Genomic DNA, 17,130 nt, shown 5'->3' with positions numbered 1-17,130 from the left:
CGAGACCATCCTGGCGAACACGGTGAAACCCCATCTCTACTAAAAAATACAAAAAACTAGCCGGGCGAGGTGGCGGGCGTCTGTAGTCCCAGCTACTCAGGAGGCTGAGGCAGGAGAATGGTGTAAACCCGGGAGGCGGAGCTTACAGTGAGCTGAGATCCGGTCACTGCACTCCAGCCTGGGGGACAGAGCGAGACTCCATCTCAAAAAAAAAGAAAAGAAAATTGGAACATCTATTACACTGGTAAAGATAGACATGTTTGACAAGAACAGTGTTGACTTAGATGTAGGGAAATGGACACTCTCATGCATCACAGAAGGCTAAACATTCCTTCCTAGGAAAGAACTGCGGCCCTTTGTCTTCTAAGTGTCCCTATTGTGGAAGATCAATGTAGAGACATAAGATGGGCCTGTACACACTAACATAGAAATATCTCTATATTTGCTAAATGGAAAAGCATGTCATAGAGCAGCACGAACGGTGAAAAAGCGGGAGATTATGTGATATGTCACCATATTAATGTGCGTGTGAAGTTTCCAGGAATCACGGCTTGAATTCTCCATCCAGTCTATGGTCTCCCATAGAGTGTTCCTTGAGAGCAGGCCCTGTCTCTCCGAGGAGATCCAGACGTCAGCTATAGGTGATAGACCCAGGGTGAGATTTTCTCCGTCACTGGGGAGAGAAGAAGCCAAGGACAAGGAGCATTTATGGGGAGACAGAACCAAGAAAATCAACTCTGGATCCCAGAAAGCTCAGAAGAGAAACAGTGAAGTCTCTGGGGGCTGCTGCTGCTGTAGCTCAACCCCAACTTGTCCATGATCCCTTCGTGACCGCAGCCAGCGCACCTTGTCCCACACATCTATGTCCAAAGCCACCTGGCTCTGTGTCTGGCTCAGGGTCATTGAGGGTGAATCCCAAGCTGCTGTTGTTACGGCTTCTGCACAGGGCCTTGCATTTTGTATGCTTGGTATTTAGAGAATGTCAAGTGTCTGGCACCAGGGTACAAAGATCATACACCCAGTAGGAAGATTAAGAAACTGGCTTTGGCCGGGCGCGGTGGCTCAAGCCTGTAATTCCAGCACTTTGGGAGGCCGAGACGGGTGGATCACGAGGTCAGGAGATCGAGACCATCCTGGCTAACACGGTGAAACCCCGTCTCTACTAAGAAATACAAAAAACTAGCCGGGCGAGGTGGCGGCGCCTGTAGTCCCAGCTACTCGGGAGGCTGAGGCCGGAGAATGGCGTGAACCCGGGGGGCAGAGCTTGCAGTGAGCTGAGATCCGGCCACTGCACTCCAGCCTGGGCGACAGAGCCAGACTCCGTCTCAAAAAAAAAAAAAAAAAAGAAACTGGCTTCAGGAGAGAGAGCCTAAAAGTCAACAAAATGAATTACCAACTCCAACTTCAGAAGCACCAGCTCTTAGCCAAGGCAGAGAGAACGTTTTAAGTGTGATCAGCTGTTACTATCCTATGGCGCTATGGGCCATTCGACTCAATATGCAAGCCCTCCTATGTGGCCAAAGCATTTCAGGGGTCATGAGAGGAAAATGGCAGGCACCAAAGTGCCCCTGCAGATAAGCATAAGAGTATGCACCAGCAGCCACCACCAGCTGGCCCATGAATGACAGCCACGTCCATGCATGTTGCCAGTGTGTCAAGCCCTGCTTTGACGCTCTGCATCTGTCCTTACTTCATGGTCACACAGCCCTCTGGCACATCTTCCCCAGAGCACAGAGCTTATGAGGGGTGGAGCAGGGTATTTGTTTGAACCTAGGTAGACCAATAAATTTTAAAGATGAAGATTCACAGCTGCTCCATCCAGGTGGGCACATCCCTCGGATGTCCAGGTGGGCACATCCTTTGATGTGGTCCTTTGAGCTTTCTCAGTCAGGGTTCCTCCCACCTGCCATGGCACCTTCTCTGCCACCTGTCTTGGTAACCGGGGCATAGGACCACCTTGCACTTGACTGACACAAGCCGCTAGGTGGACACACGTACGAGTGAAAACTTGTTGCAATGACTGTGCATCCAAGAGCCAAGGTTTCCTCTTTCTGAGACCTGCCATCTTCAGTCTCACAAGGGGTTAAACCAGCAGTCAAGTTTTGCATTTTTACTCCCTGATCAGAGTAAGCAGTTGGCCTGAACCTATCAGGATTTCCTTTTTTTTTTTTTTTTTTTGAGACGGAGTCTCACTCTGTCACCCAGGCTGGAGTGCAGTGACGCAGTGGTGCGATCGTGGCTCACTGCAACCTCTGCCTCCCGGGTTCAAGCAATTCTCCTGCCTCAGCCTCCCAAGTAGCTGGGATTACAGGCACCGCCACCACACCCGGCTAATTTTTCTGTGTTTTTAGTAGAGATGGGGTTTCACCATATTGGTCAGGCTGGAGGATTTCTTTCCCAGGATTTTGCAAATAGATGTGAACAGTTCCAAGTACTCTATGCTGCTGTCCCCAGCATGGGGCAGGGCGGGGCAGGTACTCTATGCAGACCAGGGTCATGCCTTGCCTGGGTTCCTCACCATTCTTGGTAACTGCTTCTGGCCTTTCCTATTGGTTCTGTGTGACATCTTTTCATCCTTATCACTTAAATGGCTCTAACTGGTTTCTGTTCCTTGCAGTGGAAGGTCTTAAAATAAATAACCCCAAATCCTAAGGAAGCCATTCAAAGCTCACTCAGGGGCATCCAAAAAGTATTCCCCATTGCAGCTCCTGGAAAGCTCTAGCAAAGAATACATTTTTAAATTTGCTCAAATCCAGGAACTATTAAGATTTAACTACAGGCAAGTAATGAACAGTAAAATTGTGTTTGGTAGTAGACACTTGTTTTGGTGGCCCGGTGGCCTCCTTAGCCTTTGTGTTCTGCGGGGTTCAACCTTCACGCAGAATCTTCTCTGTGGGCATCGACACCCCCAGGAGAACACGGCCTCCTGACAGAAGACTTGGACCCACACCCCTTCTTTCCCAGTCAGCTCACTCCCAGCTGCTGTTTTGGAGGCCCACCCCCTTTGACTTGCGCATGCAGAGATGGCTCTTTTATTTTCACCATTTGTCGTTTTCCCTAAGTGAGAAATAAGGACCATTCCTGGTCTACAGCCCCAGGTCACCTCATTCCAGCATTAAAAATCAAGATTTTAAAAAACACAATTGGCACTAATGTACAAGCAATTCCACCTTATTGTAGGGTGAAGGAGAGAGGGTCGATTTTTTAGGGGAAATTTGGGCTGAGGTGGGAGGGGAGATAGGAAGAAGTCCAGAAAGCATGTCTTTATGTATGTGCATGTCTCCATACAGATGTGTGTGTGTGTGTGTGTATATATATATATATATGTTTATTTATTTATCTTTCCTTTTTCTCAGCACTGAAGGGCTCACTGGGTCTGTTGAGAACTGGGTCAGATCAGGAGGTAGAGGTCAGCTCTGGGAGCTCTGTGGTCTCCATGTCATAATAGTTCTTTCCGTCGGAATAGGTCTTCCCCTTCAAGGCCTCTATGAGCTGCTGTAGGCGCTTGGCAAAAGAAAGTCCTTGGGGAGGTTTTGTGGTAGATGAGGGTGGAGGTGGGGGCGGGGGCGGGGGTAAAGGTGAGGGTGGAGGTGGGGGTGGGGGCGGGGGTGGAGGTGGGGGTGGGGGCGGGGGTGGAGGTGGGGGTCGAGGCCGAGCTGAAGGTGGTCGGGATGGAAGTGGTCGAGGGGGCGGTTGGAAATACCAAGGAAGGTGAGCAGAGATAGGGTGGGAGGAGGGGAGTTGAATTGGGGGCGGTCTAGTGGTGGGGGGTGGAGGGGTGGCCGGTTGAATCATATGCAGAGCATTAGAACCAATCTTGGAGGCAATCCAGTTCAGATAGGGCCAGGTGGCCGTGTAGATTCCGGGGCGCTTGGCACGGGCACAGCCTACCCCCCAGCTTGTGATTCCCACGACCACGTAGGCTCCTTTCTTGCTGTCTTTGCACATGAGAGGCCCGCCGCTGTCCCCCTGCCCAGAAGGACACAGAGGTCACAATCTGCCTAAACCACTCTTTCCCTGCCAAGAGGGGTCAGAGGCTCTGGGAGGACAATTTCCACAGCCACATGGTTTCCTGCTGCCGTAAACACAAGTGGTTGTAGCAAAGTTTGAGGGGGTGTCAAGGGCTTCATTTGGGATGTGAGGAGGGTGTGGATTGTCAGGGCTTTCCTTGCAGTGAGATGAGCAAGCACACGTGTCCATAGGGGCACATGGCAGGGGCTGCCAGTGGCTGCCACCTCTCATCCCCACCGTGACTGTAGGTGCTAGAAAAGGGACCGGGGAAGCAGTCACTAGACAAGGGCCCTAGGCAGAGGGGTGGAGATAATGGAGCTTGGGGATCCAAAATGAGGATGTTCTCAGGGGCCGGGAGAGTCCCGGAGGGACCCAGGGGCCCAGAAGCCAGAAGGAAGGTTACCTGGCAGGTGTCGATCTTGCCTAAAGGATACCCCGCGCACACATTGGTTGGCTGAATGCGCCCATTGTACCACTGGGTCGAGTTACACAAGTCCAGGTCGATGAGATCCACACGCGCCTCCATCAGCATAGATGATGGCCTGGGGGCTACAGTCAGACCACTCAGTGGTCAGTGATCATGGGAGATGCGGAAAAAAGCCCTGCCTCCTTGCCCCACCGAACCCCATCCTCTGTGACGCTCCAGTTAAACCTCAGACCCATCCAGTCAATGCCCCGACCTCTCCTTATACACCAGAAAGAGCAGACGAGAGGTGGTGGGAGGAGGTGGGGAAATGTTATCCAAATCAAGTCCAGAGGAGCAAGGAAGAGAGGAAGGAAGGGTGGAGGCCCATGGACAGGTAGATGGAGAATGGGCGGTGGAGGGTGGGTGTGCATATTAATGGTGGATTATGGAGGTTGGCTGCAGTATTACCAATAACTTAACCTAGTGTGCACTAAGCACTCACTGAGTCACATGGTCCCGTTATTCCCATTTTGGACCAGAAGGCTGGAGCACCGCCCACCCAGGTCACAGTAGAGATGTGGTAGGGCTACAGCCTGGCCTCAGGACTGCTCCTCTCCAGACTGCAGTCTGAGACACACTGTCCACTCCCACAGTCTGGCTGTAGGCCACCCTCCCTGCTTCTTGTCCCTCATCAGGACTCCTCGGCTCAGGTGTGGACAGCATCTGCTGGAGTTGGATCAATAAGCCCCTCCCCATATGCTACAGATCTGTTCCGAGGAGACTGCAAGGGAAGCTCGGGGCAGCGCCTCCACACACTGGCAGACCTGGCAGGGGCAGAGGCGGTTGAAACGACCCTAATGCGGAACTTCCTTGAAAACCCTGGACTCGGCTGGGTGCAGTGGCTCACGCCTGTAATCCCAGCACTTTGGGAGGCTGAGGTGGGCGGATCACAAGGTCAGGAGATCAAGACCATCCTGGCTAACATGGTGAAACCCCGTTTCTACTAAAAAAAATACAAAAAATTAGCTGGGCATGGTGGCGAGCGCCTGTAGTCCCAGCTACTCGGGAGGCTGAGGCAGGAGAATGGCATAAACCCAGGAGGTGGAGCTTGCAGTGAGCTGAGATGGCACCACTGCACTCCAGCCTGGGCAACAGAGCGAGACTCCATCTCAAAAAAAAAAGCAAGCCCTGGACTCTCTACCATGACCTTTGGGTTAGAAAGACCCAATGCTACGGTGCACACAGTCAGAGTTGCTCCTTTTCAAGGGGTCTCACAGACAGAAGGGTCCCCAACAGCAGCAGCCACTCTGGCCCCCACCACAGCAGCACCTACAACCCAGGGGGTGGGTCTGGACGTCACCTGCAGAGCAGATGGGAGCAGACTGAAGTAGGGGCAGACCCAGAACATAGCTACACAGGCCAAGACAGGAGACAGGGAACACAAGAGTGACGTGCACAGGGCTAGGCACGGGCAGGTGTCTGGTAAGCGGCTGCTGAACGAGTGTTCCCTGGGCTTTATGTTTTTTAATCCCCTCAGCCCCTACCTTTTCTTACCATCCAAGCAGCAGTGAGAGTTTCGTACATGCACTGCCCTTGGGGTAAGGGTGACATTGAAACAACAATGACAACAATCCTGGGGCTTATTAGCCATTAACAAGACTTCTTTTTTTTTTTTTTTTTTTGAGATGGAGTCTCACTCTGTTGCCCAGGCTGGAGAGCAGTGGGGCGATCTCGGGTCACCGCAAACACCACCTCCCGGGTTCACGCCATTCTCCTGCCTCAGCCTCCCAAGTAGCTGGGACTACAGGCGCCCGCCACCACACCTGGCTAATTTTCTGTATTTTTAGTAGAGACAGGGTTTCACCGTGTTAGCCAGGATGGTCTCGATCTCCTGACCTTGTGATCCGCCCGCCTCAGCCTCCTAAAATTCTGGGATTACAGGCTTGAGCCACCGCGCCTGGCCAAGATGACTTTTTAAATCTATGGCAGAGCCCATAGTCTTGAAAGCCATGGGTTTCATGTGAAGAGCCAAGTGTCCTGAAATAGAAAAGGGTTTTCTCAATCCCAACACCTTGGCAAGTTTTTTGTTTGTTTGTTTGTTTGTTTGTTTGTTTTTAGATGAAGTTTCACTCTTGTTACCCAGGTTGGAGCGCAGTGGCACAATCTTGGCTCACCGCAACCTTCACCTCCTGGGTTCAAGTGATTCTCCTGCCTCAGCTTCCCGAGTAGCTGGGACGACAGGCGTCCCCCACCACACCCTGCTAATGTTTTGTATTTTCAGTAGAGATGGGGTTTCAACATGTTGGCCAGGCTGGTCTCGAACTCCTGACCGCAGGTGATCCACCCGCCTCGGCCTCCCAAAGTGCTGGGTAAATTACGGGAATGAGCCACTGCACCCGGCCGACACCTGGGCTTTAAATAACAAATGCTTAAAAGCCTGCTGGAACTCAAAACCCAATGGGAAAGAAGCAATACCTGGGGATAGCTCTTCCAGCCCCAAAGCAGATGAGTTGAAGGAGGTGGTAAGACTCGGAAGGTCTGAAGGAATCACAGGAGCTGGATGGAGCCTGGGGGTGGAGGTGGTAAGACTCGGAAGGTCTGAAGGAATCACAGGAGCTGGAGCCCGGGGGTGGAGGTGGTAAGACTCAGAAGGTCTGAAGGAATCACAGGAGCTGGATGGAGCCTGGGGGTGGAGGTGGTAAGACTCCGAAGGTCTGAAGGAATCACAGGAGCCGGATGAAGCCTGGGGGTGGAGGTGGTAAGACTCGGAAGGTCTGAAGGAATCACAGGAGCTGGAGCCTGGGGGTGGAGGTGGTAAGACTCAGAAGGTCTGAAGGAATCACAGGAGCTGGAGCATGGGGGTGGAGGTGGTAAGACTCCGAAGGTCTGAAGGAATCACAGGAGCTGGAGCCCGGGGGTGGAGGTGGTAAGACTTGGAAGGTCTGAAGGAATCACAGGAGCTGGAGCATGGGGGTGGAGGTGGTAAGACTCGGAAGGGTAAGACTCGGAAGGTCTGAAGGAATCACAGGAGCTGGAGCCTGGGGGTGGAGGTGGTAAGACTCAGAAGGTCTGAAGGAATCACAGGAGCTGGAGCATGGGGGTGGAGGTGGTAAGACTCCGAAGGTCTGAAGGAATCACAGGAGCTGGAGCCCGGGGGTGGAGGTGGTAAGACTTGGAAGGTCTGAAGGAATCACAGGAGCTGGAGCCCGGGGGTGGAGGTGGTAAGACTCGGAAGGTCTGAAGGAATCACAGGAGCTGGATGGAGCCCAGGGGTGGAGGTGGTAAGACTCGGAAGGTCTGAAGGAATCACAGGAGCTGGATGGAGCCCAGGGGTGGAGGTGGTAAGACTCGGAAGGTCTGAAGGAATCACAGGAGCTGGAGCCCGGGGGTGGAGGTGGTAAGACTCGGAAGGTCTGAAGGAATCACAGGAGCTGGATGGAGCCCAGGGGTGGAGGTGGTAAGACTCGGAAGGTCTGAAGGAATCACAGGAGCTGGATGGAGCCCAGGGGTGGAGGTGGTAAGACTCGGAAGGTCTGAAGGAATCACAGGAGCTGGAGCCCGGGGGTGGAGGTGGTAAGACTCGGAAGGTCTGAAGGAATCACAGGAGCTGGATGGAGCCCGGGGGTGGAGGTGGTAAGACTCGGAAGGTCTGAAGGAATCACAGGAGCTGGATGGAGCCCGGGGGTGGAGGTGGTAAGACTCGGAAGGTCTGAAGGAATCACAGGAGCTGGAGCCTGGGGGTGGAGGTGGTAAGACTCAGAAGGTCTGAAGGAATCACAGGAGCTGGAGCCCAGGGGTGGAGGTGGTAAGACTCCGAAGGTCTGAAGGAATCACAGGAGCTGGAGCCCGGGGGTGGAGGTGGTAAGACTTGGAAGGTCTGAAGGAATCACAGGAGCTGGAGCATGGGGGTGGAGGTGGTAAGACTCGGAAGGTCTGAAGGAATCACAGGAGCTGGAGCCCGGGGGTGGAGGTGGTAAGACTCGGAAGGTCTGAAGGAATCACAGGAGCTGGAGCCTGGGGGTTTCTTTAAGACTTGGGCTTATGGGTAGAGAATGTGTTTGCAAAAATGAAAAAAAAAAACAAAACAAACAAACAAAAAAAAAAAAAACAGAAACAGAGCTATCCTATTAGGTTTATGGGAATTCCAGAACAAAAAAGGTTTTGCATGGCATCCAAGATGTAGCTAGGAGACTACAATCCTTCTGAGTAATAGAATAGGACAGCAATGACTGGCAGTGGGGACCCTGAGTTCAGCCTCCCAGGGCCAAAGGGACCCCGAGTTCAGCCTCCCAGGGCCACAGGGACCCCCAAGAGCCGTGGACATCGACAGACAGGGACAGAGCATGGCAGGCGAGGGGGCAGCACAGAGGCCAGGGCAGAGCCATGGGTATTGGCAGCTGGAAGAGAGGCTGTCCCTCCAGGCCGGAGGGGATGGCCATGTGTCAAGCGAGGCCAGTGAGAACAAGGACAGCTGGGATGAGACTCCCTTCCCTGAGGGACAGGAGAGGTGACAAACCTGTCAGAAACTTAGACCACCTCCTCAGAGAAGGAAATAAGAGTTAAAGAAAGAATCCTCAAATTATTGATTTTTTGTTGTTACCCAAAAAAGGCTGCGTTTTAAACTCAAACGACTGAATTGCCTTGAATTAAGAAGCCTCATTATCCATTATCAAGGAAAAAAAGAGATGGAGAGCTACGTTAATTTCAGTCACATCTTCACATCTCTACTGTGACTGGATAAGGACTCACCACTTATGGAAAACTGGAAGCACAGGTCACATGCAGAGATCAAGTCCCACTGGGTCTTGTCCTGCTGGCAAAACCTTGCCACCCACTGCTGCGATTTAATGGGGTAACCTGTTGCTTCTGGGATAAACAGTATCTCTAGTGTGCCTGAGAACGTGGGGAGAGGTGTCTGGGACTTCTCTGACCACGGAGTCAGTAATGACAATTTGTTCTAGGTCACACCTGGGGCCCTCCATGAGCCTGGTCTGGTATGGAAGAAATTCCCCCTACTCTCCTAGAACTCATCTGGTGTCAAGTGTGTTAGGTAGTGTTGGATGGACAAGAGATCTTCTGGGAGCCAGGGGAAAGAGAGACAGATTGGTTACAGACAGAGGTCTAGAGCGGCAGCTACACCCATCTTGAATGGAGAGGTACCTGGTGGACACTCCAGGAAGCCTGAAATAGAGGAATGCCTATGACCCACAGAAAGCCACACCGACCACCTGTCCCCTTCCCAGTCTACAGAGCAAACGTCAAGTAACTCGGATGGAGAGGGTACATTTGGTGCTATGACTGCCCCAGAGGCGGCTGCTGATGGTGACAAAGACAGCCTGGAAGCAGGAAGCTGGGCCCTGGAATCACAGGTGTCAGGAAATGTTCAACTTGGAGACATCTGATCCAGCCCTTCCATTTACAGATGAGGAAACTGAGGCCCAGAGAGTGGAAGGCGCTCTCATACAGCCACATAAGCTTATCTGGAGCTCTTCTCCAAAGGCTGTTTCAGGGTTGCTCCTTGTTTCCAGGGTCCAGCAGCTTGGGCCCCAGGTGCCAAATACAGACACAGCCTCAAGCCCATTCTAAGCAATGCTGCAGTTCTGCCTGCACCTGCCATCAGTCCTCCTGTAGAAAGCAAGACAAGTCACCCATCGTGTGACCTGGCACAGGGGACTATGGAAGGCCACAGTGATGTATCTACATATAGCGCCGTGAGGAGGATGAAAGTTGCTTGGCTGGGTGTCAACAAGTGACCACTGCACCTCAAAGACCACCAGGAGAATGGCCAGCAGCGTCCCCCCTTGGAGGTGCTCCCATACTCACCTTTCTCTTCTATATATCCCCAGCCAGCCACCCAGCAGATCTGGGGGCCTCTGGGGAGGCCTGCCTTAAAGTGGGGCAGGCAGCCCGGCCCAACGAAACGCCCACACGAAATGGGAGGGGTGATCTTCACGAGGGCAATGTCGTTTCCCTCTGTTGCAGAGTTGTATTTTTCGTGAATGATGATTTTCTCCACATATCTCTCTTGCAGAGGTGCCTTTACTGGTTTATTGTTCCCGTACGTAATTTCCTTTGCTCCGAAAACCAGTCTCCAGTCATACACTTTACTGTGGGCACAAAGGTAAGCCAGGTCACAACTGGTTGGACAAAAGCCTGGTGACAGTGACCCTCAGGGCCTTCCCCTAGCAAAGGTCTGGACCAACCCCCAGAGTCTGGCAGCCACTTGACCCAGAGCCCCAGGGAGACTCTGCACAGCGTCCCTGGGGAGCACCCCTCTCTGAGAAGAGCCGTTCTGAAGATCTCCCTCTGCGCATCCCTACACGTACTTTTTGCCAACGAAGCAGTGAGCAGCCGTGAGCACCCATCGCGAATTCAGCAAGCTGCCTCCACATGCGTGGTACCTGTGACTGCCGTACGTGAAGATCTGGAGGCTGACCATCCAGGGCCAGGCCCCATGCTGTGCAGCCTTCCCGCCGACAATGCGGGCACCACCTTGTGGGTTCTGCCTGAACCGTAACCCACAGGGGCCACTGGGGAGAGACCGGGACACAGTCAAACCTAGCATGAGCACAGCCTGTCCTTGTAACTCCACAACTGAGGGGAAGCAGGGACATGGCGTTGGGAAAGCGGGAAGAGCTTCCGGCTTCTGGGAAAGCAGGGGCAGCCTGGGCTATGTAGGACCCGCAGGCTCTAGGAAATGGTTCTGGGGCCACGACTTCTCCCGTCTTGTGGGTGCAGTCACAGATGGAGAAAGAGGAGGCCGCAGGAAGCCAGGACAGGCTGTATGGGCCCTGAGGGATGGCCCATCCCTGGGCAGAACAGGAGGGTAGAGGTGGGGATGTGGGACCTGGGGATAGAGGGGTGTAATGGCCTGAGGTCTTTATAACCAATCCTGGGTCGGAGACTCAGGGAAGAGTCAGGTGACGAAGGAGGTCCTGGGGCTGCAGAACTGGGTTGACGGTGATGGGAAGAGGGATAGTAGCCAGGGGCAGATACTGTGGCCCACAGGTGTAGGGGGCACACTGAGAGCAGTGGAGGTCTAGAGGTGGAGGCTCTGGGAACTGTGTCACAGGTGGGAGGCCACATATAGCTTGGGAGGTGTTGGTGTTTTGGGGTACCTTGGAGTGAGAGAGTCTACTGGGCGTTAGGGGCACAAGTAGTGTGAAGTGATGATATCCTGGGGCTGTTGGGCGCAACCATGGGTTGGGACGTCTCAGCCGTCTGTGGGGGGATAAGGGCTCCCAAAATCAGGAGTTTGTGTCTTCAAGACAGTGGGGTCAGTCGCTGGGGGAGTGGGAGAGGCACAAGGAGCCCGAGGTGCTGAGGGGTCCATCTCTGGAGGAAACCATGAAAGCTGAGGGTCTGAGGGCTCCAGGCTGCTGATTGTGGGAGCAGGGGGGTCCAGGTTAGGGATGTGGGTCACAGGAGCTGTGAGACCCAGGGACTGCTAAGGCCCAAGCCCAGTCTCCTTTTCCCTAGCCCTGGACAGAGGGAGTCAGGGTGGGACCTGTTCCTCAGAAGATCCTTCCCCCACCAAGGTGCCCTGACACTTACTCACACGTGGCGTTATCTTTAGCAACCACGGACACTGCCAAGACCAGCAGAATGGCAGTTGGTAGCATCTCAACCATACTCCCGGCGCTGCCTGACCTGAGAGCCTAGTGACCTCACAAAGCTCCGTGGCTGCCTGGCCAATCGGCAGGGGTGACCTCCCACCCCGCCCCCGCAGTCGAGCCAGGTAAGAGCCCTTCGCCTTAACTGGTTTGTGCCCAAGAGACTTCCTTCCTGCATAGGCTCCCCCCGCACCAGGATGATGGCGGACTCCTGTGCAGCCTCATTCCCTCTGTCCCAAGGCCAGGGTCTCCCCATTCTCAGTTACTCTTGCGAGGTCCCCACATCACCCAAGGCTCTGGCTTTGTGCAGGTTCGGGGTCTGCCTCTCAGGTATGCTGTAACCACTGCAGACTCACAGACTGAGGAGCGGCTCAGACCTTCAGTGATGAGACAGTGCAACATGTTTGTGGATCAGAGGAGTCGGGGTCAGCAGATTAATTGATCCTTAATTGCTGTTGGGGAAAATTTCTTTTCCTCTTCCAAGTGCGTGCTATCAACACACTTTTCCAAGAGCCACTTTGAATTTCCCTAATTTACAACTGCAAAGCCCACCTTCTTGTCCATTGCTGAATATCATAAGGTCTCCTATCATCCTGAGTGTCTCCAGATTGCCTTTCTGTGACTGAGGTGGAGCAAGGTGTTTTGTTTTCTCCTATCCTTAATGTCAAGAGTTTTCGTCACAGCTACCCGAATATCATGAAGCATCATTTTTCCCATCTGATTGTCAGGAACTAGCATCTCACCTACCAGAGTGTGACAAAAGCTTATTGCAAATGCCTGAATGTTAAAACCTTTTCCGGCCGGGCGCGGTGGCTCAAGCCTGTAATCCCAGCACTTTGGGAGGCCGAGGCGGGCGGATCACAAGGTCAGGAGATCGAGACCACAGTGAAACCCCGTCTCTACTAAAAATACAAAAAATTAGCCGGGCGCGGTGGCGGGCGCCTGTAGTCCCAGCTACTCAGGAGGCTGAGGCAGGAGAATGGCGGGAACCCGGGAGGCGGAGCTTGCAGTGAGCCGAGATCGCGCCACTGCACTCCAGCCTGGGCAACAACGTGAGACTCCGTCTCAAAAAAAAAAAAAAAAAAAAAAAAAAAAACCTTTTCCATCTCCTGCAAGTGTCAGGAGGTCACACTCCTACCTGCCTGAAGGCAGTTTTACCTCTTCCACCTGAATGTAAGATCTCAACCAGCCTGAGGGTCAGTAGGTTCCACGTCACCTAAGTGGGTGTCAGAAGGTCCCATGTCTCCAACCTGAGTGTCAGGACGTCTCATCTCCTCTTCCTGTGTTGAGTTTTCAGATTATCAGATGATCTTGATTTTTCTATTTTCTCTAACTGAATGTCATACTTACGACATCCTCAAATGAATGTTCAGTAGGTCTCATATATATCACCTAGTATCAGGGCGTGATCACCTCCTTCCTTGAAAGCAACAACAACTCTGTTTTTCCACTTCAATGCCAGAGGTCCGCATTGCCTCCACCTACAGGTTAAGAATTCTCATCTACACCACCCAAGTGTCACCTCGTCGCATTTTCTCTACCTGAAAATCAAGAGGTCTTACATCTTCTAGCTGAATGTCCAGAGGTTGTGTTTTACCTCTGTGAATATTCTGAAGTCTTTACTGGCATACTGGAGTGCTGGGAGATCTCATTGCCCCCATCTGGGTGCCAGGGCATGTCCTACCCTCTACTTGAATATAGTCTCATATCCCTGTCTAAGTGGCATGGAACTTTCATCTCCTCTGCCAGAGTATCATGAGATCTCCTCTATTCTGGGTGTCCAAAGTTCTTGTCTCAACCTCTTGAGGTCTGCAGGTATTCTCACCTCTTCCTGGTTATCTGGAGGTCTCATCTCCCTTACCTGAGAGTCATGAAACCTCCTGTCTCCTATATGCCCTATCTGGTCAAGACACTTTATTTCCTCCACCTGAGTGTCAGGAGTTTTTTTTTACCTTTGTGTCAGGTAGCCTCACTGCCTCTAGCTGAAGGGCAGGAGGTCCTATGTGATGACTTGTATGTGAATAGGTTTCAGCTCCACTACTGAGTGTTAGGAGGCCTCACTTATTTTAACTGAGCATCAAATTGTGTCTGATAAATAACCAGAAAAAGACTTTGGAAATACAATTCAAGAAATGGCAAGAAGAATTCAAGAAGTGGGCCCACGTGCAAACAACGTTCATGCCTGTAATCCCAGCACTTTCAGAGGCTGAGGCAGGAAGATCACTTGAGTCCCAGACCAGCCTGGGCAACATGGCAAAACCCCGTCTCTATAAAAAATACAAAAATTAGCCAGGTGCGGTGGCGCCTGTGTCCCAGCTACTCAGGAAGCTGAGGCAGGAGAATCATTTGAACCTGGGAGACAGAAGTTGCAGTGAGCCAAGATAGCACCATTGCACTGCAGCTTGGGCAACAGGGGTGACACCCCGTCTAAAAAAAAAAAAAAAAAATTAAAGTTTTGACTGTTAAAGAAAATGTTATTCAGGTTTTTTAATGGATAGCACCCATTTCTTTATAAATATTTAGGAGGTATCAATAACAAAGTCTGAAGACCCAATGTCAATGTCTAAGACCATTATGGTTTGACTCTGCAAATCTTACCCACTTCTGATTCTAGAAGGGGCTGCCAGTCATTGTGCCTACCCCTGGCTATAGTGATGGTTGCAGGAAAAGTACCTGGCCCAGCCCATTTAATTTTCTTTTTTTTTTTTTTTTTTTTTTTTTTTTGAGACGGAGTCTCGCTCTGTCGCCCAGGCTGGAGTGCAGTGGCGCGATCTCGGCTCACTGCAAGCTCCGCCTCCCGGGTTCACGCCATTCTCCTGCCTCAGCCTCCCGAGTAGCTGGGACTACAGGCGCCCGCCCCTGCGCCCGGCTAATTTTTTCTATTTTTAGTAGAGACGGGGTTTCACCATGGTCTCGATCTCCTGACCTTGTGATCCGCCCACCTCGGCCTCCCAAAGTGCTGGGATTACAGGCGTGAGCCACCACGCCCAGCCCCATTTAATTTTCTCATTTAATCTAATGGAAGCAACAGACATCTCAACTCAGAGTGACTTTGTTTGACCTTCTTCATGCTGTTCCAAGAGCAAAGGAGAGATGGGTGACAGGTCTGGGGCCAGAAGGTGGGGTCCCATCCGAGGGCATGGTTCAGGCTGAGGCAGAGTGCCCAGCCCAGGGGGCAGGATGGGGGCTTCCCCTCAAACTCCTCCCTGTTCTCTGCTTCCACCCCAACCCCAGGGACCCCTCCAGCTCATCCCAGCCATTCTCGCTGCTCCTGCTCACCCCAACCACCCATTGCCTTCGCCAGCCATACCCACTTCTGTCCCCATTCCTTATTTACCCGGGCAATCCAACTCCCACCCCAGTTTTTCTCACCCTGATCTCCAATCCTTTCCAGCCCCCAATCACCTATTCTTCCGTTCCTGTCCCCACCGCCCTCTGTGAGGAGCAGAAACCTTATCCATCCGTCCTCAGTGTCCAGCCAGCCAGGAAGGTAAGAAGATCCCAGAGGGAGTCAGAACGGTTGAGGCAGTGAAACCTTGAGGGCCAAAAAGGGGTGGGTTTCAGGTCTTCACCCAGGGGAAGCAGGTGCCTCAGGGGTGGCTTAAGCGAGCAAATGAGGGTCTGCATGGCGCCACGGAGAAGGACGAAGGCCCTTTGAGGCTATGGATGATGACAGCTTGAAAACCATCCTCTGTAATCCCAGCACTTTGGGAGGCCGAGACGGGCGGATCACGAGGTCAGGAGATCGAGACCATCCTGGCTAACAGGGTGAAACCCCGTCTCTACTAAAAATACAAAAAATTAGCCGGGCGAGGTGGCGGGCGCCTGTAGTCCCAACTACTCGGGAGGCTGAGGCAGGAGAATGGCGTAAACCCGGGAGGCGGAGCTTGCAGTGAGCTGAGATCCGGCCACTGCACTCCAGCCTGGGCAGCAGAGCGAGACTCCGTCTCAAAAAAAAAAAAAAAAAAAAGAAAACCATCCTCAGGCTGGGCAAGGTGGCTCACGCCTGTAATCTCAGCACTTTGGAAGGCTGAGGAGGGTGGATCGATTGAAGCCAGGAATTCTAGACCAGCCTAGGCCGCAAAGTGAGGCCCCCATCTCTACCAAAAAAAAAAAAAAAAATAGCCAGGTGTGATCACCCACGGCTGTGGTCCCAGTTACTTGGGAGGCGGAGGCAAGAGGATCGCTTGATTCCAGGAGGTTGAGGCTACAGTGAGCCATGATCTTGCCACTGTATTCCAGCCTGGGTGACAGGGTGAGACCTTGTCTTAAAACAAAACAAAAGCAGCCTCCATGTCCTGGCCTGGCCCCAAAGTTGTCCACAGGTCTTGGGAGTGGCTGGGGGCGGCCAGCCCACAGGAAGAGCAGAGGCCACACAATTCCAAATTTTCAACATTTCCTAATCTTCATCTCATTTTTGGATTAGAAACTGAGGCCATCATAAGGAAAGGGTTGCACAGGAAGTCAAGGAGGGGGGCCATGCAAGGGTCTGAGTGTGGGAGCAGGGGGCCCCTGACTCGCTCTAGGCCTGAGTGTGCGGCATCAGGAGGGTGGGTCTCCCCAGGCTGCAGATGGAAACCTGGGTCTCCACAGGGGGACTCGGAGTCTGGGGCTAGTGGCACTTCTCCACGGTGCCACTGGCCCCACCCCTGGCTAGGGTTAACCTCAGAGCCAAGGTATGCGATTGCCATTCTATCATATTCACGTGCCACCTCAACCCAGTGTGTACAGGCTCTGAAACCACTGCCCCTCCTGTAAGCAACCCACCCCTCCAGGGAGGTCACATCTCTGCAGCCCCGGCCCTCTCTCAGAGCTGGGTCCTGTGCCCTCTACTTTCTCACGGCTCCCTCTTGATTGCCTTTGCCCACTTGCCTTACTGTTTACCCTTCAAGGCGTAGCTCACCACCTCCTTCCACTCAGCAGGGGTCTCTGTCCCTCCTGTTGGCTGGCCACCCCCACCAGGTGCCACCCCAGGACATGTCTTTTTTACCTCATTATCGCCTGCTTACATGACTGCCTGTGCGCTCCTGAAGGATAATGTCTTCTCTCTGGTGCCTGGCTCGGGGTGGGAACAAAAAGTAAACCTCACATCCAACTGGC

General features: G+C 52.8%; 1 protein-coding gene across 3 annotated transcripts; it reads right to left on the bottom strand.

Annotated features, from left to right (window-relative positions):
* Positions 1 to 3,155: 3,155 nt before the first annotated feature.
* LOC105489733 (acrosin) lies at positions 3,156 to 12,102 on the bottom strand. Of its 3 annotated transcripts, none has more exons than XM_011754737.2 (5): positions 11,972 to 12,102; positions 10,744 to 10,947; positions 10,241 to 10,524; positions 4,415 to 4,560; positions 3,156 to 3,969 (listed from the first exon to the last, which is right to left on the bottom strand). In XM_011754737.2, exons 1-5 carry the CDS (start codon positions 12,046 to 12,048, stop codon positions 3,397 to 3,399), a joined length of 1,284 nt encoding a protein of 427 aa, XP_011753039.2. In that variant the 5' UTR covers positions 12,049 to 12,102; the 3' UTR covers positions 3,156 to 3,396. The 3 variants fall into 3 exon arrangements, with proteins under 3 accessions (XP_011753039.2, XP_070935037.1, XP_011753040.2); XM_071078936.1 differs by having other exon boundaries at positions 11,976 to 12,083; XM_011754738.2 differs by lacking the exon at positions 10,744 to 10,947 and having other exon boundaries at positions 11,972 to 12,086.
* Positions 12,103 to 17,130: the final 5,028 nt, after the last annotated feature.

This window comes from Macaca nemestrina, chromosome 15 (genome assembly GCF_043159975.1).
Source record: "Macaca nemestrina isolate mMacNem1 chromosome 15, mMacNem.hap1, whole genome shotgun sequence".
In the NCBI taxonomy this organism is placed as follows: domain Eukaryota; kingdom Metazoa; phylum Chordata; class Mammalia; order Primates; family Cercopithecidae; genus Macaca; species Macaca nemestrina.
Note: the sequence above shows the minus strand (reverse complement) of the source record. Positions and strands in the feature narration are given on the sequence as shown.